Source organism: Passer domesticus, chromosome 14 (assembly GCF_036417665.1).
Source record: "Passer domesticus isolate bPasDom1 chromosome 14, bPasDom1.hap1, whole genome shotgun sequence".
NCBI classification, from domain to species: domain Eukaryota; kingdom Metazoa; phylum Chordata; class Aves; order Passeriformes; family Passeridae; genus Passer; species Passer domesticus.
Window position 1 is genome coordinate 6862215 of NC_087487.1, and position 26820 is coordinate 6889034.

Genomic DNA, 26820 nt, shown 5'->3' on the forward strand with positions numbered 1-26820 from the left:
AAACTGGCTGTACAGTATAGATATCTCAGACCTCAGCAGGAGTCTTGGCAACCATATAGAGAAATTTTTATATTCACATCAATTATATAAAGAGGGATGTGTCCATTCTTCTCTTTATGGATTCAGATCATTAATACAGGGCTACAAGGAGCCCCTTCTCAGCTGTTATCATTAACATAACAGAACCCAGTTTGACAGGCATTTTTATCTTGGCTCCTGATTAAAGCAATTCAGCATTTATAGATCTGGACCAAACACAGTGGCTATTAGGTTCAAAGTACACAAAGGCACATGTACATGCATGTGGATACACATAAATCCACAAGACAGACGGACAGACAAACACACATTAACATACACATATATTCTTAAAATCATAGCTATTCCAGAATACTCCAGAAGAAACCAGTTTGGGTTTTTCAAGGAAAATACTTTTTGTTCACATTTGCCAAAAGTAACAAAGGGGATCAGAGAATTGTTCTGAACCTTCTGGGTTAAAATTACACCAAGGTGCAACTGATTGGTCTTCATTAAAATCTTTGTTATGGTTTAAGAGCTGTTAAGATGGTGAATACTTAGGTACAATAGTGCAAAAATGTTACAATACTTAGATCTCTTAACTTTTTCTTGTCCTGCAGACTATGGAATCACTGAACAGCGGCAAACCGTTCTTGCAAGCTTTCTATGTCGATCTCCAGGGAGTCATAAAAACCCTGAGGTATTATGCTGGCTGGGCAGACAAAATCCATGGAATGACCATTCCTGTAGGTAAGGGGAACTAAAGCACAGCTATGCACCTAAACCTTCTCATGGCCAGACTAAAGCTTAGTAGCTCACAGCTTTGTGGAAGGCAGAGCAGGAGCCTGGGTTGCTCCTGCAGTGTGTGGTGTGCTGCTGAAGCAGATGTTGGAAGGTCAGCAAGGCAGGACTGGGTGCCCTGCTCTTGGTCTGCCCCACATGCACATGTGAGGAGGGTTGGTTTCTTTTGCATGCATCCACCTGAGAAGGGGATAGCTCAATACCTACATTTAAGTATTGATACATGTATAAAAATGTATGGGGTATAAGCCTGAAAAATACCTTGGAATTCATGAAAATAGTGTTGGGTACCTGTTTAAGAAACAGTATCATTATGTATAGATGTTGTTTGTATATGACTTCTTACTGCTGATGCAAATAATTTTAGCTTGGACTAACACTGGATCAAACTTAATTTATACTTTGAGAGCATTCTTACTGTTACTATAGAGAACTACATACATATGAGATATTTTGTTATAGATGCTTTTTCAAATTATTCAGTGGGATAAGATTTATATTGTATATATGAGATAAACTTTCATGCATGCTAGGAAATTATGTTCTTATTCTTTTGCTAAAATGATGCAGAAAAATCCTTACCATTATTTTTATTTAACAAATTTCTTCCTCCTGCCCCTCCCTCCCAGCTGTTGAACAAACACAGGGTGCATTGTCTGATGAAAACAAATTCATTTGCAGTCTGGACTATATGTACCAAGTGTTATAATTACACAACATGGCAAAACAGAAGAAAATTATTTTATGTAGGTGCAGTCATTAAGTGTACTCATCTTTCACCTGCATAAAGTATATCTCTGGAAAAACATTAAGGAAAATGAGCATTCATTACGTGGATTCATGGTGCACATGTTCATTGCACATGCATGTTTATTCCACTTTACCCAGTAAGGGCACAGTCCTGCATGTTTATTCCACTTACCCAGGAGGGCACACTCAGGGTAGATGCCTGTTGCTGTTGCCCAGCTGTTTCCCTGTGGGACACAGTATCTGCAATGCACTCACTCGCCTCTCTATAGCAAAGCACCAAACTACCCAAGTGAGGCAAGCAGATAAATTGAAAATATGCCTCCAAAATTTTCAGGAGGGAAACATCATGTAACTATTCTTGCAGTTTTACTCATCTTCGTGTTTCATCTTATTAAAATTGCAGCGTGCACTGACTGGTGTTTATCTTCACTATCTTATTTTCACCAAAGAAATGACAATAATAATATTTCAGGTGGAGACATTTCTGCAAGGAGTCAAAGTTTTCCACAGTTATTTAGGCTGAGATTCGTAAATCCCAGTTTTGCTGCTTGCACTTCACATTTAATCATACAAAAGTGCAGACCACACCATAAATTCACGTATTCAGCAAATTTCCTGTTCCCTAATCTCTTTCTCCCTGGTCAGTGAATGCCTCCTTCTCACTTTTTAGCCCCACAGGTACACAGAAATTAGGTCAGCCACCAAAAGGCACTGCCAGATTAAGAAGAATAAATATTCTCTGCTTATTCTTGGTTTCAAGTACCTTATAGGATAAAACCTGATTTTTTTTTCAGTAAGGTGGACTATGCTGAGTGAAAGGAAGGCACATTTTCAGCATGCCTTCCTCAGTGCAAACTTTGTGCTAACACAGTTTTCAGTAGTGTAGAATCATAAGTCCATTCACAGATTTTTAGGGGACCAATTATTCTTCATTTAACACTTCTCTTTATTCCTCTGCTTTTGCACCATAAATTTGTCATTCTCATGAAGCTATTTTAGGGCAAAGCCAATGTTAAACAGCAGTGTTCTTTACATTCACTTACCATCAGCTCACCAAAGATAAGCAAGATAACAAAACCAAAAAATCCCACTATTAAATCCTGTCTTTCTATTCAGTGTGCTAATAAATCTGAAACCTCCCAATCTTTTGTTGTTGCTGTTTTTGTTGAAGTTATCTTTTCCTTTAAAATAAAAATAGGCAATTGATAGACAAGTAGAAGAAGCAGTGTGTTTTACAGTCACATTCCTTTTGGCCCCAGAGCTACAAAACCTTCAGACTGCCCTTTGCTTGCTCCCAAGTGTAAAGCCTTGATGATTTAAATTAAAACAGAATGAGGCTAGACCAGAAACTGTTAAACTAATAAACTGAATGCAAGCAGAAATGTATCTTTAAAGCAATATATGCTATGATATAGCTTAAAGAACCAATTCAGCTCTCCTCACCCGCTTGTTTGCTGTGTCCTGCTATATGAGACATGGGACTGTATTATGGTTGTTATGCAAATAAAATATCCATGCTGGAGACTCCTGATGGAAATCTAAGCAAACACATCTGTGGAAGATATTGCTGTCCCTAAGTGAGATCCCTGGATAAATGGGACTTGCTTTCTGATTAAAAAATGAAAGCCTTTGGGCCAGGTGCTAAGCAGCTGCAAATTGATCTTGCTCTATTAATATCAGTGAGGACTGAAGAATGTCAGTTTACTTCAGCTGCGTATATTAAAAATACCCTTTTAACACAAAATTTTAGATTGGATGTGGGATCAGTGTCAGGTCCCTCTCAGGCAAAGTTCTTCTGGCAGCCAGCTAGGAAAGGATAAGAGTAACAATCATCAGCCACAGCATCTTAGAATAAGGGTCATTAGCACGACTTAAAACTCTCAAACATTTAAAAAGTCTCCTGTATAATTTCTAAGCACAAGGGACCCTTCTGTGCTCACTGTTTAGAATAATGGAATTAAGGTCATTTAATTCTTGAGCTGTTTTCTCATGGTAACAGCTTGTTCTACATTATGGACAAGGTGGCTCTTAGATCCACCTTTGGCCTGTCCAGAGACAACCAAGGCATCTGAATATCTTCAAGTCACATATGTTCCCAAAGATATTGTTAGAAAGCAACTTCAAAAATCCCATCTTGACAGAAAATCTGTGGATGATGAACTTTGGAAGTAGGTGTCAAAAAGGGCAGCTGTCTAGAGTCTAGTGGGAGACAGCAGGGAGAGCAGCTCTGCATGGGAGGCACCGCTCTGCGGAAAGAACGTTCTGCCTACGCTGGGCAGAATTAACCACCATTTGTCTGCCTTGGCAAAAGGTCCAGGTTATCTATAACTCTGTGTGATGAAGCACGCAGACATGTGGCAGTGATTATGCAGTGACAATCTAAAGTCAGACAGTGCTAATGTAACTGTGTTACTGTTATGTTGCCACCATCCTTCTGGCTGAGAACCCACCTCTCACAGTACTACTGAGTACAAACTGGTATTTTTAGCTGACTCCTCTGTGTTCCCTTGAGCACTTAGACAGTTTTCTTGTATGTACTTCTCTGTATTTTGACTTCTACTTTGCTTCTGTGGGATCTGATGAATCTTCCTGTGGTCTGTGAACCTCTGCTAGCATCTGTGAAAGATAACCTGGAAAACCAAACTGATCATCTTAGTCTGTGACACAAATATTCTCACCTCCACTGGGCAGTTGTCAAACATCTGGAGATCAAAACATTACTATGATGTTTTGTCAATGCAGAGCAAACTAACTGATAAACTATTTTCTTCTGCCTTTTCCTGAATCTCTCCTCTCTCTTTCCCTCCCTCCTTTATTTTCTCTGTTCTGTCCCTGTCTTGGTTGCAGACTGTTGTTACCTTTCTCATAATTATTCTGTATCTGGCCCCCAGCTGACATATTAGCTACTCTAGCTCAGGTTTCTACTGAGCAAATCCTGTAAAGTAGATGGATAGAAATAAGCAGACCTGACAATAAGTTATTTCTAATCAAATTCAAGTTGAAGTCTTTCCTTAAACCCAAGAAACTTTAAGGATTAACTGTTCATTGCTACTGCAGCAGGTTCCCAAAACACACTGTCCATTGTGAAGTCAGGCCCTTCCCCAGTATTGCACAAGGGTGGCTGCAGCTCTGGACTGAAGGGGGGAGAGGCTGGGGCAGCCACTTCCCAGCCCAGACTGGGAGGGAAAGCACATACCCTGTGTCAGACAGAACAATGGCAGCGAAAGCCCTGTAATCTCTCCTCCTCCTCCTCTTACTCCTTTCCGCTGTCTAACCATTTCTTATCCTGGTAAATCATCTCCTGCCATTAAGCCTAGGTAACCTCATCATTCTCACATACTTAGCTGAAATTATTTTCCCAAGTTAAGAGATTTGCGTTTTTCTAGATGACCAAGCACTACAGGCCAAGGGGCACATTCAGCTCATGCCTTAAGCAAAGCCTTTCCCTCAGCTGTGGCCTCACTGAAAAACATCTGACCTAAATTCAGAGATAGTTTGAGTCTGGGCTAGTTTGTACAGCTAGGAGACTCAACTGAGGTCCCAAGGTGCAGTAAATCTACCTTGCACAGATGCAGGCCGAGCACACTAACAAAGCTACTGGTTAGACAGTACCTCAACTGATCCTTTAACTGGTGCCCACACAGCAGGTCCCTTTCTGGCTCTGTTAACTGGGAACAAGCCTGCATGTGCTCCCAGACCACAGGAAGTAAATGATGCTCAGTGACACAAGTCACAAACTTTCCCTCTTCATGCCACATCTAGAGATTGTGGTAGATCATCCCATCACACTGCCTGTGTCCTCAATGCAGATGAGTCAGCTGAATGTTACTCTATTACCCACACCTGGGTTGTAGATACACCTTTATATTGCTGTGTTCCACTCATGCCTTTCAGGAAATAGCCTTTGTGACTCTTCACTTCTCTCACCCTTAAATCAGCTGAGGCCAGTAAGTGCTTCCATGCTACTGCAATTTTATGTGCAGTACAGCCCTTTGCCAAAGAACAAAGCAGGTTACTTTCTGATGGGAAGCCTGCTTCCTTTGTTCTACAGAAAGAACAATTAGGTTGCTCCTGAACCTAGGTTTCCCATGCTGGCTCACAAAAAACCACTTCCATGACTTCTTTATTTCTTTTACTGCCATCAAAGGCTGATCCTTAGAGTTTTTTCCCTCCCTCTATTTTAATTTTTTTTTTGTTCTGCCAAGTCAAACTGCACTTGAGAGTAAGCATGCTCATCTGTTTCAGATGGAGATTATTTTACGTTTACAAGACATGAACCCATCGGAGTGTGTGGACAGATCATCCCTGTGAGTATCTCTACTAGTGCTTTCTATTTATTTTCATTTGAACCAGCTCTCTTTAAAGACACATAAAACATGGTCTTCAGCTATGTGTGTTTTCCATTACGAAAAAAGCTGAGCTCATATTGTTGACATATCTTTAACAGCCTCCCCACAAATGCTTATTTGAACATGCTAATAGGGTTTAGGCTCTGTTATTAGGAGTTAAGTTCTCAAGTCATAGAATTCACATGATTAAAACAAGCAAAGCAAAACACAGTGTTAATATGCTGTCAGTGGTTATGGATGTTCACACAACTTATGGAAAATTGATGCTTTGCTGTGGTAGTCTCTTTATTTATTTAGTTTTTACTGTGATTTAACAGGCTCCTCAGTTCCTGGGAGAATGTGATGTATTTTAATTCCATTCTTTCCTGCTATTTCTTTTACAAGGCTGGAGGAGAAAAGGAAACTCCAGGAGACATATCATTACAATTAACATTGTGTAGCTAATTGAAGACATGAAATGTTTGTTTTATTTGTTGGGAGAGAGAAACACATCATTTCATCAAATCCAATACTCCCCCTACACCCCAGCAGACACCCTCGTAATAAAACCTTGCTGAACACTGCATGGGAATTGCACTGAGAGGGTAACTTTTTTTTCAGAAGAGCCAGTTAACCAGCTCTGGCAGAAATTTCAATGGGAGGCTCACATACAGCTATTAAAATATTGCATGGAAGCTTTTTTGCTTGACAAAACACTGAGGGACTAATCAGACCATTCTCTGAAATTTTTTGTTGATGTTGATTTTTTATTTTGTTCACATCACCACAAAGCCACTAAACAGAAACACGGAGCAATTCCATTACAAGAGGAGCAGCCAGAAAAGCTTACTCTAACAATGTTAAGCCCTTTTCCCCGATTTATATTTGTTGCTATTCCATGTCTTTGTAAAGGGGTGGCTTTTGTGTTTGGCACTCAGCAGAAACCCAGAGAAACATGCAATGACTCAGGGAGTCTGTGGCTACAGCCATCCTGCAAACACCTACACACTCTCCCAACTTGGTCCTTATGAATGAAAGATTCCACAGCTCTGTTCCTGTTCCTCAGCCAGGCACATAGATAAGCATTTACTAAATGACAACCCCAACATCTTACCCCAGCATTGCTGGACATCTCTTATGCTTGTTTCACTGAGCTTAACCTGCTGAAGAAACTTGGCCACAGGCTAAGGATCATGCCAAAAGCAGGATTTATTTAGTTCAGGTGTGTAAAGCTTTGTTCAGGGTACCCAGCCATCTACCATACATGTTCATTCTTCCCTAGTTTTGTTCTCCAGAGCCTGAAGATGGCTGTCATATCCATCCATTCTAACACCACTGCAGATCTGTTCTGTATTTCCTCCACGCTACCAGTCCCAGAGCACAGCCCAGGCTGCTGCATGTGCTTGGCCACTGCCTGAGCAAATACATTATTCAAAAATAAAATTAAACAGCAAGTCTAACACTGAACTCCTCATCCTCTTTCACATCCCAGCTTCCATCAAAACATGCTCTTTGGCAGTGCTGTAGCATAAACAGGGCTATATAGTGCCCTATAAAACTGCTGTGAGCTCTCCTTGCAATGCCATTAGAAGTGCAGGCTGTTAGCACACTGCTGGCCCGACAGCTCCCCTCCCAGGTTTATGTACTGGAGATGGAATTAAAACATCACTTTGTCTCCGGAGTTTATAAACAACAGAGGGAGTAAAAAATTGGGTGTTCTGTGAAGGAAAGACAGTTGTGTATTTTTTCAAGCTAGCCAGGGGCTAGAGAGATGTCTGAGAGTGGCAGCTGATATGCATCAGGCAGCAACACGTTCTGGCCAGTGGCTGACTCTGACTGATATTTTCTATTCTCTGTCTAAAAGAGACTGTTGTATGCATTTGTAAGAGTGATTGTGGAAACACAGTTATTTTATTACTCTGACATTTTCACTGAAATCAGCAGGACTATCCACTTAACTTGCTAGGATCAGGCCTTTGTTACTTTTATTTTTATCCAAGGCATGTTTATGCATCAAACTAATATAATTCACTAGATCATCTGCTGCAGTTCAGTGAAGTTATAATGAATGACAATACAAAATTTTATAGCAGCAAAGCATTTCTCAACTTGTTTTTTACTGTCCTTTTAACATCTTCCATATAGATTTCTCAGTAAAAAGTCTTCAAGAAAATGAAATACTTTGATTGAACATTGACATCTATGGACTTTTTACTGTAATTCCATCAATTAAGGATTATATAATTTTGAGTATAAATTTTATATCTTAAGATGTATTCAGGGATATGAAATTTACATCCAAAACTACTTCAACATGAACAAACAGTTCCAAATGTATCAGAAGCAAGACCTATTTTCATGGGGGAATTAAAAGTGCCAATAGCAAAACACTAAATGAAATAAAAAAAGTTGTGACTTAAAAAATTAATAGATAATATAACTTTTTTAATGGAGATTGCAGGTGGGGGTTGTATTTCTTTGAACAGGAAAGAAAGAACTAAGAAGTCACTGTTGTTGCTTTCTTAATGGCAGTTATTTAAAAAAAATCCTTGCTTTGTGCTGGGAAAGATTTATGTTGAGGATCAGCCTGAGAAATAAGTGAGGTATCAGCTTGACATCTTGAAAACAAAACACCAGGGCAATACTTTTCCATCTATCAACTTTTTTTTTTCCTACAGTGGAACTTCCCCCTGCTGATGTTTGCATGGAAGATTGCTCCAGCTCTATGCTGTGGCAATACAGTAGTTATTAAACCAGCAGAACAAACACCACTCAGTGCTCTCTATATGGGTGCCCTCATCAAGGAGGTAAGAATAATTGAGGGGAGTGATGTCTGTCTCTCCTTGTGGGGAGGGAACCACCAGCACATGCCTGCTTTAACGTGCTCTAACAGTTCTCATAAGTCATGCTTACCTTCATTCATTCCTATTTTGACAGGCTGGCTTTCCACCAGGAGTTGTCAATATTTTGCCAGGATTTGGTCCAATTGTTGGTGCAGCCATAGCCTCTCATGTTGGCATTGACAAAATTGCTTTCACTGGATCCACTGAGGTAAGAGGATTCACACATTACTGTAAAACATGAATAAATACTTCAGTCCTTGTGCTGCATTTCTTACTGCCACTGGGTAAAAGAGCTACATCTAAATAACAGTGGTCTGTGCTTCCCAGCTAAACTTATGTACCACAGGACTTCCCAAGCACAAGCAGCTCCTTTCCTCCAGCCCCTGCTGTGCTCAGCACCTCAGCACAGGAGATATGCCTGGAAAAATATTACTGGGATTTCCTGTGGGCTTATGAGGATGTGAATCACATGCAAGTAGGCAGAACATCCCGTGTATATCATAGCACACATAAGTGCTGCTTTAACATCCATAATTTGTGTATCCTGCTGTACTTGGGGGAAAGGGAGAGGAAGGGAGCAAATTGTGCAAATATACTTCAACTTTGATGCTGTATACAAGTATATTGAGGATGAGGAGGAGGCCTAAAAAGGAAGGAATGCAGGGAGAAAAGGAGACTGTCCAAGGTTTCAGTTCCCAAAATGATGGAAAGAAGCTGGCCAGAGGATGAAGGGAGACAGTTGTCTCCTGGATGCCAAAATGCTTTGCTAGAAGTCTATGCTGCAGATGTTAGAGGAGGCTCACTCTGAAGATGAAGGCTGCAATCTACAGCAAGACTAACCCCCAAAACTCTCATCACATCTTGCTCTCAAATATGTGCCAAGCTGGCTGTTATCAGGGCTGGGGTGGGGATGACAGAGGTACTCCAGACTGAAGTCACAGGAGAAGGGGCCTTATCTCATCGTCTGAAGGCAGACAGAAAGGAATCTCTGTGGGAGTTTCAGGGCTGGTTATATTTAGAGAGTGCTAAACCCAGCCCTTTTCAATTCAGAATCTGACAAACTATTGTATGGAGGGAGCCAAACCCCAGGGATCCAGTCTCCCTTTGATATGTTTGACTCCCACTCGTGGCAGTGGAAGGGATACTGCTCTTTACAGTGAGGCAATTTGCTTTTTGATTTGCGTCGATAAATTCACTGACCATTGCCCTGCTAGATATGTGTGGGTATCTCCCTGGTGGGCCCAAGGATTGCAGAGACCAGCTCAATTATTTCAAATAAATTATTCTGGTGGAATTATTCTGTAACTGAGTTTGCAAGTCACACACTAACCAAAATTACCAGTAAAATGTAGCTGCAGTCATATGCCTAATTTGCACACACAGGTGTTTTGCAATTACTATATGCCTGCACATGATTTTTAATGACAACTTCAGATTCTAATATACACAAGTTACATTCTAAATCAATGGCTACATCAGATTTCAGATTATTGTATAGAATTATTATAGTCATTACATCTCCTGCATCCAATTAAGATTAGCATCCTGGAATACTGAAAATTTTAATATAAGTTGATTACCCCCCATAAATTAAGTTGAAACAATTGTTTTTATAAAGATATGTGGTCTCTGTTTAAGATAAATATTCTATTATACAGGATGTTGCACTGTTTGGAAGAGGAAAAATACAGATGGGTTAGGTTTCAAAGTTGTCTCTTGTAGCCAAAATAAATTTTTATTGTAGTTCCAGACAGCTTTAGTTTTAATAGGCGTTTAAACTCAAAAGCTGTGGGTTTTATACTAACTCAGTGCCTACCTTTAAAAGCCTTACTAATAGGAAGTGAAAAGCATTACAGAGATGAAAAAGCAATTCTCTAAGAACCTAAAGCAAGAACAGATGGATCGTTTTAATGCAGAGTTAGTGTAAACTATTCCATATTGTTTCAGATTTCCTGCAACACTGAATTTTTGTAACAGCAAGTCAACATTGTAACATTTTAAACACCACGTTCTGATATCAGCCGGACTAGAGTCTCTGACTCCTCCAAAGCAGATTTCAATTTCTAGTGAAATAATAATGGAAATATTTTGTCTCTCTAGTACTTGCCTGAAGCATGTCAACTGTACACTCCAGTGATGGGGATTTCCAATAGCCATCAGGTGTATGAAACCTCCATTCCTCCATTCCATCCATGTGCTGGTTAAGGCAGTTCATGATGGGCAAGTTAATGATAAAATTTACCAGTACAAACACAAAGATCTTCAAATTGAGATTATGAAGCACAGGTTTTTCTCAAGTTTTCACCATCAGGTTCCTTTTTTTAAGTTCTTTACCTTTGAGGTATACATATAGCTAATGAAAACTCTCTGTTTGCCTGTAAAAATCAGAAAATTGACTATTACTATTTTTTCTGCAGTAATTCTTGAAAGGCAGAAAACAGAAAAAAAGAAAAAAGAAAAAAAAAGAATGCTAATGTGTTCCAGTAGTTGTAGAACCCAGTCCATAGAAATACAAGCCAAAAGGCCAAGTTCACAGCCTTACCTCAATAAAGCCTGACACAGGCACACCACAGAGCCTCACACCTTATCTTGCAACAGGACCAGTACCAGATGCTCACAGAAGGAGTGATCCATGTGCAGAGTGATCCTTTCCTTGCTGCAGCCTCACAGCTTCTGACAGTCAATGACTTCCACACTTCCAGAGCCCAGAGGTGCATGGGGACACTTGTATTCCATGTGCCAATGGCCTTGTCACCCGTGCATTAGTCCAGTGCCTCTTGACATTACTGATGACTGGCAGGCCTCAATCCCATGCCCATGCAATGACAACACAGAAATAACTTTCAACTTCTGCTCCTGATTTCTAGTTTAGAGCTATCCTGTGTGCATTCTCTTCTCTGGGTTTTAGATTCTCAGGTGCTCTGAATATTTTTTTAAATACTGCTATTTACTTCCCCTCCCCGCCCCACAAAATAATCCATGAAAAAGCAGAAAGAGCTCTTTCTCTGGTGCCATTGCTGTTTGATTTCACTTTTCTCCATCCTTCCTGCTGCCTCTCCTTTTATGGGTTAGCTTGCACACATTAAAAGAACAGTCTGCCAACTCTTTCATCTCTCAGCCTATCTTCTTCTTATGACACACTCTCCCATGGATCACCTTCCTCTCCCAATGCCCTAGTATATGGACCTCAAAGCTCTTCCCTCCACAGCTCACTTGGAAGGGGAAGGGTTCTGCAAACACCTGGCAGGCTATGGATTCACTCTGACAACTGCCAAACTGAAAGAAATAAAATCATGAGTATGAAAGCCCACCTAAAATACTGTGCCTCCTCAGATGCCAGTAGCTTTCTTGGCTTCTCTGCTTGCTTCAGTTCACTCTTCAGCAGCCTGTTTGGTACAGGCATTTAAACCAAAATGTTTATTTTTACTGTGTTGGTTTTAGTGAACCAGGGCTAATCCACAATCCTCCCTAATTACAGCAATCTCCTCTCAGGCTTCAGTGACACATTTTTTCCTCATCTTCCACAATCAGATGAAATTTAAACTGCCATAACCAAACTTTCTTCCAGCCAATATGACCATGTTAACTATCCTTTTCCTACCTTTCCTTGAAAGCCCAAAACCAGTGTAGATATCTCATTACATCTAACTGAATTCCTCCTTGCTCCTTCTGCTCCCGAGCTGCAGGGTGGAGCTCCCACTCACTGGGAGCACGGGAGAGGTAAAGCTCAGCTCTGTCTCATGCCTTTTCCTTTTGCATTGCCCCCTCTGCCTCAGCTTCCTCACTGTTCCACATATTCTTGCCTGAGTTCCTGTAAAAAAGGAACATATTAGCAATGATTTAATTAGAACTAGCAATTTACAATTTCTGAGTTTAAGAACAGGTCCAAGGATGTCTGGCATTCCCATGTGCCTGCTGTTAGGCTGCAGTGCTCAGAAGTACAAGAGATGTTCTACAAGTCTCTCACCCAGTGAAATAACAGTGGGTTTTATGTACTTCCAAGACAAATGCTGATGAGGGGACAATTTTTACACATACCAGAAATGCAAAGAGTTTCTTCATATTACTTTCTTGTTCTCTGAAAGAACGCTTGCTATGCCAAAGATGTGAAAGGCCTTCAAATATCAGAGAAGAGCAGCCATCAGAAACTGGTTTACTCTTAATTTGCCTTTATTTCCATTCAGATCTGTGAGCTCAGCTAAAGCTTTGCAAATACAGCCATTTTCCTGCTGTGAGCTGTCTGCCCAAGTCACTACGTGTGTGCTCCACCTGAACTGGAATTGGTGAGGGGATGGTGTACCCAGAAGTTCCTCGTACACAGGGAGAAGTTGAGGGCAGTATGTTCTGGGTTTAAAATTAGAGATGATTATGGAGAGTAAGAAGTTATAAATATTTTAGAATGCAGATTTAAAGCCCTGCCTGGGATAAAAATTGTATTTTGATTGTTGCAAAAGTTTAAGGAGTTCTAATAACTTCTGTTTAAAACCAAATGTGTAACCTCCAAATCAGACTGGCTACAACTCCCTCCAGTTGTTAAATGCTCTCAAGATGAGAATTATAGATAGCACAGAAAACATTTGAAGTTCTGGCCAACAAGAAATGTATCCTAAGTGGCTGGTTTCCACTTTGTTCAAACTACGACCCATTAAAACGCAGACAGATTTAAGATAGGATTCAGGTCTGTGTTCAGGCAGCTCTGTAGAGTAACCCAAATAAATATCCAACAAATTGGTTTGGATGCCTGTGTAAACAAAAGGTCTATAAACAACTGCAATAAACCCCAGCAAAAGAGTCTGCATTTTGCTTGGCAGAATGTTTTCTTTATGCACTTAGATTAACAAACCATGATCTCATCATTAGTCAACAAGATACTAGAGAGACCATCAAAGCAAACTACGGGAGAGTTGAGATTGATTCATGCCAAACAAATGTTTGTAGCTAACAGCTGTATTACCACTGATTCTAATTTACTCAGCAGGATTCTCCTTTCATTTCCAAAGTGAGATGAATGTCCCAGTGCATGATGTAGACAGAATGTCTTCCTACTGCACAGGCAGTGGGTTGTGTGAGTTCTTCTGGATCACACAATCTCTTGCTGCTTTTAGGCTTCATGAGGAATTGCAACCTGGCATTTTCTACTACAGCAATAAGAATCCTAAAGGTGATCTGACCTGTTCTGAGAAGTCTGTGAGCTTATGGTGCTACACACATGCCCTGTGTAAGGATTTAGGGAGGCTACATTAGCATTCATTCCTGCTCCTATGGAATATTTTGGATCCTATCTTGGACAGCTTCTGCTTCCTGAATGAGAAGTTGTTTCCCTTCTCCTTCCTTTGTGTTTTTGGTAGCATTTAGGAAGCTGTTCCTGGGCAACTGTTGTGCCTCTTTGCCTACAAAAGATGCTTGTGAAAAGAAATCACCTTCTTAAACCCAATACAGATAGGATGGTGTATCAGTCCTATCAATATTAGCAGTTTAGCCACAGACTTCCATGGGGCCAGGATTTAACCTGTGGAACAAATGAGCCATTTATAGTTTAGGATTCTCTCCAGGAATTTGGGTTTAGGATTGCCTTTTCACTTGTGCTGCACTATTCAGTATGCTCTTTTCAGGGCTGCTCCCCACACAGGGCATTGCACAGTCAAATACAGCTGCTCTTCTTTGTGCCAGTATTCCAAATTCGCTTGTCATTGCAGGAGACACACCCTGAACGTGCCAGGAGGTTCTAAAATACTTGTCAGAAATATTTTGCATATAATCTGGAATTAATAAAAAATAAGGCAAACTGAGTGAGCAGCAGCATGGTTTGAGGGTTTTGCCAAAACAACGACATCCAGTGTCTCAATAGCTGGAGAGAGAAAACTGTACTTCCAGAAAACATTGAGAATTTCTGTCTGGCCACATCACCTCCACAAAACTTAATTAATCTCTTGTAACTTAAACCACTTACTGTCCTACAGATATTCTCTCAATATCCCAAGAAAGGTATAGAGGATATTATTTAAAATGCCTAACTAACTGATGATGTGTGTCTCCACTGTCATATTTTGCACTGTTCATGGAATATTTCAATCCATACCTCTCTCTGTGCAGTTCTTCCCTTCACTGTCTTGTCTGTGGCTGTGTTAAGGAAATGACCTGCTGTTCAGCTGGACTGCAGCTCCCTGTATTCAGGTGTTCCTGATGATTCACTGTTTATCTGTGAGCAAAGGAAAGTTCAAAGGAGAACCCAGATATTCGGAATGACAGAGCTGAAGGGGAATAGCACAAACCTTAGAGGTTTGCTTTTGACTCATGAGACTTTGAGTGCTCCAACAGTAACAGGCAAACCCACTGTACCCTTTAGAAATACAGTTTGCTGTCTGAGAACAGAAAATTAAGTAAACATGAAAGGCAACAAACGTTTTTAAATTTCTGCACAAAGTATTTAAAATGTGACTGCTTAAGCCTCCTCTTGAAGGAGACATTAAACTACCATATAGAGAAGGCATAAATAAACATAAAATGTCTTAGATCATGATACATTCTCACTGCCCAGTGTCACATTATCGACAGTCCAGAAACAGACCCTTCCAGGACTATCCTTCAAACAGCTTTGTTGCACAGGAGTGCCCCAAACTAATTTTTTAATCTTTGTTTTTGTTGGTCTGCATAACAAATTGTTTTCTTTGAGATGGACCAAATTACATCTGCCTCACCCTCCATGCAGCTTACAAGGTTATGGTACTTCACAAGCTATCCGGGGATACTCCTGCTATCAATCTTGAAGCCTATTCAAAACCAGGCTGGGGAGTCAGGGCTTTCTCTGCCAACATTCCTGCTGGATAATCACACAGCTCCATTATCTGTGGGGGAGTCCTCTCCTCCAGCGTTCCCTCTCCGGGCTGTGCTGCCTATTGGGACCCGGGGATCGAGCTGGGACACCGCGGGAAGCGTGTCCTGAAAGGCCGGGCACATTGCAACACTATCACTTATCCTTTCAGGCTGTCTTCCTCCATAAAGAGAGGGCCGCTCACAAAAGGCCGCCTTTGTCACTAAATAACCACGGTGCTGGTGCCTTCCCGGAGACTTTGCTCAACTTGTAAGTGCACTGGGCACAACGGGAGCACAGTGAACAAAAATGCTGAGCAGCATGAGCCCCACCATCCTGATGTCTACACTGATCTCTAACAGGAAAGACACAGTGAAGCCTTCTATTAAGTTTTTACTGGGAAACTTGACAACTTCTCTGTATTAAAAATACCTCAGACTACACTCTTCCAAATTAACACCACTGTCTCAAAGCCCTTTGGACTTGAATATTTTCCATATACTATACTTGCATACTTGTCAATTATTTGTTTGCATGGAATCCTTTCAAAATCTTTACTTAGGTGTACAAAAGCATTTTGACATTAAAGTAGAATGGAAAGCAGAGAGATGAGGGCTGGACACATTGCTCTGGTTTTCTTGGTCTGTCCTGCTCTTTGTGAATTTTTGAGGGGAAATACCTGGTTGTTGTTCTTTGAGAGAGGGAGTTCAAGGCAGTGAGGTTGTGAATGGCATTGGCTGGCACGGGCTATAAACACAGAACTCTGGTTTCCAGCGTACATTTTCAGCACAGTGTGAGAGGCTGGAATTTCCAGATGACGTGCTCGATGTATGTGGTGGGGGTGGAAGGCAAAGAGGATTCTTTTTTTCAGGTTCACTTCTGGCTGTCAGTCAAACATAGCAATAAAATCAGCTCCAATTAAGGGGATATGCAAGGAATTTCATGATAATGTCAACACTCCATTCCATCAATACAGGGGTAAAGAAAAAAAAGCTTTTTCTTTTTTTTTTTTTTTTTAAAAAAAAACCCTCAGTCACACTCAACTGTGGTATCACCAGATAAACAGTTAATCACAAAGGTACATGAAGTGGTTCACAATTCCTTCATTATCCTGTGGGGTTTTTCCTTTGTTTTTTTGGTGGTTTTTTGTTTTTTTTTTTTCCTTTGGGGGCCCTGGTTTCTGTTTCATTTGCTTTCTGATTACTCCAGTGCTGACATAACTTTCTCTAGCAGACTGCCTTCAGTTCTCTAAGAGGTTCAGCTTCTCATCCATTAACCCCTTGCTGCAGGAAATCTCACTCACATAACCTTAGAAATAGAAAACAGAGAGACCAGAGTACTGGAGAAAAAAGCCCAGCTCTAGACTCCCTCCCATCTCACTTTACCTCTAACTTTCTATGTGACATTAAAACATGTCCCAGTTAAAATAAAGCACTTACCAAAGTTCTTAGGCTCCTCAATATTCAATAGGTACTTTTAGTCCTGTGTTTTACCATGTAGGAGCCTAAATCTACCTGTGATTCCTTAGCTGCAATATGGTCACAGTTACACCACAACCATACAAAAGCTGATCTATTTTGGATTTGTTGATCCAGGAGAGGAGAATTTCCAGGGAGCACAGCTACCCCTCCAACTGTACTGATGTGGAAGCACATCAGATCTGTAGCTGTCAGATTGCTACTCCATTTAATCTACGCTCATGTTCATTGGTGAGATCTGCAATTTGTGGCTGCTCCAGCTGACCCCACAATCTACAAAGACATTCTGGAGGTGATTTTGATCTCCTCAACCTGTATTAAGATTATCTGTGGTGTAGCTGTGGGTCAGGTCTGGGATGGTGCTTTTGTAACTTCTTGCCTTCTTGGTCTTCTGCTCTGTGCTGTTAATCCTGCAGAGGAGGAAGATGATTTCATCAGAATTTGATGTATTAAGCCTTGTGAACATGTCAGTGGTTTGGATGGAAGTAATTGTAGTCACGTCCATTTCAAATTTCTAATTCAGCCCTCCTAAAATGCCCTAAAAGAAAGCCCCAAGCCATTTTAGCATAGCTGCATAGGGGTGAATGGTATACAAACCTAGTGCTGTGCCTTATCCCCTCTCAAATTCTAGGAAAACAAAAAAAAAAAAAAAAAGGAAAGCTGTCCACTACTGATGAGAATATGTTTGGAACGAAGAACCTGCTGGATTATTTAAAGCTCTGCTCTACTGATAGCCAGCCCTGGCTGTTAAAATGAACTGTATGACTACATTCCCTGTAAAATGTGTCTCCATTTCCTTTCAGGTTGGGAAGCTGATCCAAGAAGCAGCTGGAAGGAGTAATTTGAAGAGAGTTACACTGGAGCTGGGTGGGAAAAGCCCAAACATTATTTTCGCAGATGCTGATTGTAAGTCAGCACTTCCATTTTTTTTGCTAAAAAACATGATTGCATGATGTCTTTTTCATTTTTTTTAAACTATTTTAGGGCACATCTTTCATATAAAGTGAAGTGAAGCAATACAGCTGTATCTAATGGCACTTTTAAGTCCTACAGAAGTGATCAAAGATGTGCTATCTTTCATAAAATACAACTTCTAAACCCACAGATTCATAGTCAACAAGAGAGCAGAAAAAAGGTTATAACCAAGCATATAGATATGGTGCTTTTCACAGTTAGTCCCACACACATTTGCCATCTTATGCTCTACAGCAAGGTGATTTAGTGCTTTAAATCTGGAAATTCTGTGATTTTTTTTTTTTTTGGTTCAAAGCAATTATAAAAAGGGACAACTTTTATGTACACTTGACTTGTTAATCTAGTCAGTGCAGTATTCCTTTGTTAAGTAGCTGTAAAGGGAGATGATTCCATTTTTTAAAATTTTCACAACTAAATAATTGTGTATTGAAATATCCTCACTGCCACTGTCTGCAGGGAGCTGAAAATTTTGGCAGATGTATGATGTTGTGCAGCTGAGATTTCTGGCACCTGAGAAGGTACAGGACAGCTGTTTAGCTTAGGATATAAACACAAACTGGAAGTTTCTGCTTAAATGATCAGCAATGAAATAGTTACAATGTTGATATCTAAATTGTCAGCAGGAGGTTTTGAAGTTAACACCCCTTAAGATGAATGAGATGGTTCACACCTTGCTCTGAGCTCTTGTTTCAGGATGGGTGCAGGCACACTGTACTCAATGCCCTTTCTGAGAACTTTGCAACCCCAGTAAATAGGCACATAAGGATTTGGTCTTCTCATTTAAAAGGGGGAAGTGAATAGAATGATTTTGAATAGCAGCACTTACAAGAGATGGTTACAATCCTGTATCCATTTTCAAAACATATCAATGTCTGAAAAACTAGGGAAAACTTGACAATTTCCAGCAGCTTTTCTACAAAGAAATGCTTTTACCAAGTCATGGGTTGAAATTTCAGCCAATCATCCTGGTAAGCTAAAAAAGCTCTTGTCATCTGGAGCCAGACACAGATATTCCAGCCTCCCCCCAGGTATCACCACACCTCAAACGTCCCTCACCTGCTAACTCACACTTGAACACCTAAACATTTCTAGTAGAGTGACATGTGCCAGGGCAGGTCTGTGTTATGACCTTCCATGGGGGAAGGACAGCTGCTCTCTGGTCTTCCCACAATTAAAACCTCCAGTACTTGGCCTAAGATTTAAACTTCAAAGCTCTGATTATTTAAAAACAGCAATGGGCTTACCATTCCAAAGGAGTTGTTTCTTCTGCTTGAGGAGCACTGTGTGCCAAAAGTTAACAGAAAGCATGATAAAGCTGTTGAAGGTTTAGTGCACCAAAAGAATGGAGAAGAATGGTTAGAGCCTTTCATGGTGAAAAACTGTTAACAATAGAGAAGAAACATTAGTTAATCACAGCTATCCACTAGTGTTTTCAATCTCCATGGAGCTGCCAGGGAAAATCTAAATGTGGTCCAGGGAACACCCCATATAATTTTTCTTAAGACCACACTGAGGGCATAAAAAGACTTTTCTGTTAGACAGAGTTGTCTAGAGTGTGCTGAAAGTAAAGCACTGTTGCTTTGTTTAGTCCATAAAAGATTATGCTTTAAGCAATGTTCCAATGTAACAGAGGTATTACAGTGCTGTAGGGCATCACTGTTCAGGGATTAATTAATTATTCTTGTCTAGTCAGTTATTACACCCAAAGTAAGAATGTGGCCTTGAATGTCTGAATATGACCAAATCCTCAAAGTCAAATTTACCCAAATTTACCCAAATTTACCCAAAGTCAAATTTATCCATTGTTTTGCTGTAATTCTCCCACATGAATTATTAATAACCCATTGCCAACTTAGGATCACAGACAAATTTTCTTCTCCTATAGTGACCCAGTCAGATGTATTTATGTGGGGCACATCCTGCTTCTGAGGTTCCCTTAAGGGCTTTACTTGGTGAATGATATGTTGCTGGATATAAGACATTGGTGAAGTTGTTCTTGCATACCTTACTCCGATTGACTGCTAAGGCACTGTCTTAGCTTTTCCAGTGGGAATCATCCTCATTTCTGACCTGACACCACTATGGGATATCTTGATTTAGTTTTTTTTAACCAAATGCTACTACTGAAGTTTCGGGAATGTGGCACTGTGTAATAAATACACACAGCACTGGTGCAAAGGCAGATTTGCCCACGGTGTTCCAGTGCAACATGTGCTGTCCTGTTTTTCAGTGGACTATGCTGTGGAACAAGCTCACCAAGGAGTCTTCTTCAATCAAGGTCAATGCTGCACTGCAGGCTCACGGATTTATGTGGAAGAGTCGATCTATGAAGAGTTTGTCAGAAGAAGTGTAGAACGTGCAAAGAGAAGAGTTGTGGGCAGTCCTTTTGACCCAACCACAGAACAAGGTCCACAGGTAAAGGATTAGGGCATTGGCTGTACAGCCCAGGAGGTGCCTGAAGTATTTAAACTCCACTAAGGCAGAGGTCAGCCAGTGAACACTCACTCAAGGTCCAGGGTAGCTGACACGATACATGCTTTCAAGATTAAAATTCTAAAGGAGTAAATAGACTGTGCAGCTCTGAGGTGTTTCTTGTTAAATAAAAAAAATCCCAGGTTAAATATCAATGTTTGCCTCCCAGTTTTAAGAGCAAGATTTGGATCTTTAGCCCCAAAAATACAGCTGTAAACTGTGAGAAGCTATTAAAAGTCTCTGTGAGCACTTAACTGTCAAGAACTGTCTACAATCATAACTGTACTTGGATATCCAGAAATTCTAAGCAGAAGATGAGCATAATCAGAAAGAAGTCTTTAGAAAATGTTTCTGCACTAATAACCATCTGGGTTTATAACATTTTCAGGAAGTTAATCTGGGACAAAACCTAATGATTTGGGCTTTTTGTGCTTGTAAACTAGATTGTTTAGCAAGAGTGTGGGTTAAGCCACAAACATAAGGTGACACATCTTAAGAAGTCTGAACCTGAGGTCACAGTCAGCACCTGCTTGTAGATCTTTGGCATGTGCAGCTTAAAGAGCAGTGAATGGAAGCAGGAACCAATTCACTGGAGCCTGACTTGTCTAAAAACACCTATTTGGACTTGGTTGTCAAGTACATGGTCTGCATATCAAACAGCTTTTTCTCTCTTTCAGATTGATAAAAAACAATACAACAAGATCTTGGAACTGATTCAAAGTGGCATCACTGAAGGAGCAAAACTTGAGTGTGGGGGAAAGGGGCTGGGAAGAAAGGGATTCTTCATTGAACCTACGGTGTTTTCCAATGTAACAGATGACATGCGGATTGCCAAGGAGGAGGTATTCACATGTGTGGGCAAGACCTTTTTAAAATGTCCTAAATATTACTTTTTTTCCTTTTGTTTCATTCCTAAGACAAAACCTTCAGAATGAAAATTATGACCATATTAAAAAAAATCTTTTCAGAACTCCTTATGCACACAGCAAGTGACATCAGCTGGGTAAGGAAGCTCAGTTTTTGTCACTGACTGTAAGGTCTCAGATATCAAAGAGGAGATATGGGTAGAATGGAGAAGTTCCCCTGAGGCAGCTGCTTTGGAAAATTCATACAGTTTTACAGACAGATATTATCAGTATTTATCAGTAAATTTTGCTGTGGGAAATTTTAAAGAGTATAATAGGACAGAGAAGATAATTAAGAAAGCAGAATAAAACAAGAATAAAATGCCTCTGAGGGGGGTTGTTTATTAATTATTAATCTCTGTTGCAGATTTTTGGGCCTGTTCAAGAAATACTGAGATTTAAAACCATGGATGAAGTTATAGAGAGAGCCAACAATTCAGATTTTGGGCTGGTAGCAGCTGTCTTTACAAATGACATAAACAAGGCCCTGACAGTCTCTTCAGCAATGCAGGCTGGGACAGTCTGGTAAGCAGAAGTTACCCCACTCCCGCTCTTGAAGATAAAAGAGTTTGACTCACTATCATCATCTCACTTCAGTTTTACACCCTTTGTTAAGAATATTCATGCAGCCCATCCTAGTGGTGGATCACTGGCCAAGCCACAGGCAGCAGTGGGGAGGTTCTGTGGCTGCTCAGTGCTGGGGAATGCTGTGGAGCTGGGAAGCACCTTGCTCCCCAGGAGCAGGGCACCACTGCTGAGCAGCCTCACTGAGAACAGCCAGGGTAAACGAGCCCTTCTGGGAGCACAGGAAACCTGGGAGGGTTTACTAAAGGCACAAGGGATTACCTGCTTTCTACAACTGAGGGGACACCTTTCCAGTCTTTAGCAATGGGGAATGTCAACTCTAGTTTAGTAGCTTGCAATTTAGTATGTGAAACCTGAGTAAAGATCTGCAAGAAATTAGGGAGGAAAAGGGCAAACTCAAATCTAACAGCTCTTTGTTATAAACTGGCACTGAGATTTGGCAGCAGATTAACAGCTCATTACTGAAGATGTGTCCAAGGGTATGGTGCTCTCCTCCTGCCTTCACAGGTCAAATCCAATTCTCCTCAGGAGTGAGAAGCAGACTGTTGTTTTTGTAGCATAAGTCCCTCACTTCTTTTCAACATGAAACAAGTTTGTTATTACTAAGAGGTATAGAGTGTCCTTAGCTCCACAAGTTTCAGCCTCTGTCTGAGTTATGCAAAGGTCTTTCTGGCAGTGCAGCTGGACTTAATGCCTCTTCCTGTTGCAGGATAAATTGCTACAATGCCTTAAATGCCCAAAGTCCTTTTGGAGGATTCAAAATGTCTGGCAATGGGAGAGAGATGTAAGTATTGCACTGTTGTTTTCTAAATTCAACTCTACAACTTATTAAACATTAGTGAATGTTCCATGAAAATTAAGATCCAGAAATATTCCAACCTGAGAATCAGGGCATGAATATGAGATGACCTTTAATCATCATTTAATCCTCATTTTCGGTTCTAAATGCAATTAATTTGCATTGTAAGACCATCTTTTTTTTTTTTTTAAATTAAGATTGCAAACTAACTTATTGGAATTCTCTTCTTATTCTGAAAGGAACTGAAAATTTTTGAATATATTTCTGGACTTGTAACCTGTGTTTTCTGGAAGGTTTTTTTAGCCATATCAAGCATCACTGTTCAGAAAGACTCTCTTTGGTGCTGCTGAGTGCTTGTTGATTGGTTTGGTGTACTTGTTTCAGGGTTTTTTTGCCATGTATTGGGCCTCTCTTGGTAGTTTTTCATTTCCTTTCTTCAGTTTTCACTATATTTATTAATATAGGTGCATTTGAATTTTATAAAAAACTTATCAGCTTGCAGATTTTTAAACAATTACATCAGGGAAAGAGAAGTAAACAAATGTGTTTACATCTCTGAAAAAATCCACTTGCCATTATAAAGCTTTCTGCCATGCCATTTAGCAATAAGTGCCAAATATTTTGAAATGGAGCTCCACACTTAAATATTGTCCCATGTACCTAATTTAAAGTCTTACCAGTTTCTCATTACAATCACAAGGAAGTTTAGCAATTGCATCACCCCCAGATTGGTTACATACCAAGGATTCAATTAATTTCTGTGCAGGAGGTATGTGTACCAGATATGTCTCACCTAAGTTTTCAAAATAGCTTATGGCTAATGGCAAACTCAGCAGTAAAACTAAAGTAAGGTCAAACTCTTTAAAACTTTAAATATGTTGAAGTATACAACTTGATCTATAAAATAAGCTTTATGTAGTCTGAAGTATTTTCCCTCGTTAGGGAGTACTTTGAATAACACATTCATACTATTCACATTCGTGAGTTATGAGGTGATCTCACACTGGCATAAATATGTCAGGTCATCTAACTCTTATCATTGTGAAAATATTCTAAAACCACTAAGCTTGATAGAGCACATGAGTAACTTGACACCCAGGGGTGACCCCACTGACTCCAGGGAGGTTCAGCTGCAAGTAAAATATTCACATATCAATGTTGCAGAGCTCTTGAAACGGGGGAAACCCAGGCAGCACCCCAGCTCTCATGGAAAAATCTGTGGTAGTTGCACACTTGATTCCCACTACAGTTTTGAAAGTATTCATCATAAACAATAAATGTTTGGAATGGCAATAATCTCCATCTCACAAAGATGCCTGAAAGCCTAGCTATGAGTAATTATTCTACTCCTTTCAGAACCTCTTTGATCAGATATCACCTTCTAATTCACCTCCTCCACCCTGCATTAATACCTGCATGCCTTTTATTAAAATGCCAGTTTCCTACATTCTTGTTTTTAAGGCATACATTTTACAGCATAAATAATGTTGAGTTGGGCAATTACAGAAAAAAAAGTGTCTACACATAAGTGTGTCATTGCTAAGGTGACACTATGTTACAGCCAGATCATAACTGGGCCACTGTGCTGCCTGTGCCAGCACTGCATTATCTGGGACTTGTTCTGGTCCTGCATTTAAATTCACAGGTTATCATCACACATGGGCAAAAATCAACACAAAGCTGAGAACTGTTATGCTCATTTTACACTCCCACAAAAGGCAGCAGGGTATGTGCATCCTGGTAGAGTGCAGAATACAGGTGATTTCTGATTGCATTAACACTACTTACAATATTCTCATATCCTTGAAGAGGTCTGGAAGCCATGGGGTTTTTTCATTCATGTTTCTTTAAAGCTTCTTACCTAAGAGATGTAAAATTTAACTCCTGTAACTAAAAATTGGGTGCTTCACCCCAGATAGCCACATGTGGCCATTTTATATTGCAGCTTCCCAAAATTCTGGCCTCTGTCCAAATGTCTCCAAGGGAAGGAAGTGCCATTCTTCTTCAGAACTCTCCTCTAATGTAATACGAATTGTTATTGTATGGATAACTCTGAGATACAGCACTGCACACCTGCATTCTGAAAAACAAGGGCAGGCAGGAGAACAGCTTGGAGTTGTAATTCCCTTATCTTTTTTTCTCCTGGACTGAGGGAGGAAAAAGAATATTTAATATTTCTTCTTAAAAAGCATTTTGTTCCCCCTCCCTCACACCTACACAATCAAGGGACAGCACCATGCAGATTTGACCCTTGGGCTCCTTCCTCTTCACAGACCCAACCTTTGTTCTCACTCTGATACCAAAGTGCAATCCCAGAAGAGCCAGAGTGGCCATGGAACAGGATGGTTTTGCTCCCTGTATTAGGCTGTGGGACAATTGAGCCCTTTAACTGAACACACACTGACTCTTCTGCTCTGAATGACTGACATAACCCATCTTCCTATTCAGCAAGTGTAGCTTTTCAACTTTTGAAAAATATTTGCCTTAGAATTCATCACAATTCTCCTTTTCCAAACTATTGACCAGAAAAAAAAACCCATGTAAAATTCTGAAGCCATGAGCTGATGAAACAGACAATAATTGTCTCTAATTTTGTGTGGCAGACCAAGATGAGAGGTCAAGTGGCATTTGGATGTACATAAAGTCACTTGCTGCTGTCAGCTGGGTTATCTGTTGGCTTGCAAAAATGTGTCCAGTGGGTGTCTGGAGCTACACAGCAGCCCTGCTGAATCCAGAATCTTCCACACAGACACTCACTAGCATTACTTATTGGGCTCCAGGTGACAGCTTCCACTGAGCCCTGAGGGAATGCTAATAAACAGCTAAAGTTTTTGGTCATTCTTTGGAGACAAATCCACGAATTTCTACTGAAAGGTGGGGCTGGTGTGGTTCAGATCAATGGGACCTTTCAGATGTAAAAACGTCTTCACTAATATTTGCTTGCAGGTACTTAGACTCTGGTAAACCTCAAAACTTCCTACTGAATCATCAGTCTGCTGTATCCCTTAAACATATGACCACTATATCATGTATAAGGCTTCCCAAGCCAACAGGCACATCAGCTTTCAAGACTGTAGATGAAGTGACATGGGCTGGTAAATACTGATATTTCTGCTCAAATGAATTAACTTTCCAAGGAAGGACACATGAGTTTCACCCCAATGTTACATTTTCTTTAAAATCTGCAGTGTAGAAGTAAATACAACATGGGTTACACAGAACTGGGGGGCTGCAGGGGGATTTAATTGCCTTAAATAGTGGCCACTCACTCCATTCTGAAACACTCATTAGAAGGAGATTCTGAGGAATTCCATATTCTCTATGGTTCAGTTGGCATTAAGTCCTGAACAGGAGAATCCAGAGGGGAGGGAGTGTCAAATAGTAAACATGCTAACATCATATCCATGCTAACATGTTCTACATTTTACTATAAGTAATAGAGCAATACTGTATGTGTCTTAAGGGTGAGGATAAAAATTCAACCAATAAACAAATGTCTATAAGAGCTTCTGCAAAAAACTCCTCATTGAGTTAATATGGAAAAGATATTCTACTTCTAGACTTGGACTGTACCTGTTTTGAGGTGGGGACGGTGTTTGCTTTACAGATACAGCATCTGGAAAGATATAACTTCACTAATGACATAAAGAGACTTCTCCATTACTCAAAATAGGCACAGGAAAATAGAAATACCTGTACTTCAGAGAAGACAAGTGCAAGTCCCACGAAGCCAGGCAACATCCACTCTAAACCTCAGCAGAGGGGCCAAAGAGATGAGCCAGGCTGCAGCTGACTAAAGCAAAATGTTAACAGCATTCAGAAACACCCACTCTTTAAGCATAATCTATCCAAAGCAGCAGTGCCCCCCTCAGAGCCGTGTGTCAGATGACTGGGACCTAGGAGGTGCCCGGTCTCCAGGAGTTCTTATGGAAGGTCCTCTGCCAGGACAAAACGAGGAATTCCACAGGGAATCGGAGAAGGGAATCTGAGCAAGCTGAACCCTCTTCCACATTATGTGCAAAGGTGATTTCTACTGCTGGATGTGTTGCTAGGGA

The 26820-nt window shown here is 40.4% G+C and overlaps 1 protein-coding gene and 1 long non-coding RNA gene across 7 annotated transcripts in view; one reads left to right on the plus strand and one right to left on the minus strand.

The window, feature by feature from the left end:
- ALDH1A2 (aldehyde dehydrogenase 1 family member A2) overlaps positions 1–26820 on the plus strand; it is a 178019-nt gene that overhangs the window by 148593 nt on the left and 2606 nt on the right. For all 6 annotated transcript variants that reach the window (XM_064389235.1, XM_064389236.1, XM_064389237.1 and 3 more), the window contains 9 exons: positions 639–768; positions 5815–5876; positions 8576–8704; positions 8835–8948; positions 17833–17935; positions 20235–20419; positions 21154–21318; positions 21749–21906; positions 22676–22750. In XM_064389235.1, coding sequence (XP_064245305.1) covers positions 639–768; positions 5815–5876; positions 8576–8704; positions 8835–8948; positions 17833–17935; positions 20235–20419; positions 21154–21318; positions 21749–21906; positions 22676–22750 — 1121 coding nt within the window. The remainder of the gene's footprint in view (positions 1–638; positions 769–5814; positions 5877–8575; positions 8705–8834; positions 8949–17832; positions 17936–20234; positions 20420–21153; positions 21319–21748; positions 21907–22675; positions 22751–26820) is intronic.
- Positions 3933–25035, minus strand: LOC135280871 (uncharacterized). The gene is made up of 8 exons (XR_010347676.1): positions 24554–25035; positions 19249–19319; positions 16231–17439; positions 14820–14939; positions 11283–12551; positions 10848–11115; positions 8811–8968; positions 3933–4199 (listed from the first exon to the last, which is right to left on the minus strand). It is a non-coding gene; the product is annotated as an uncharacterized LOC135280871 (long non-coding RNA).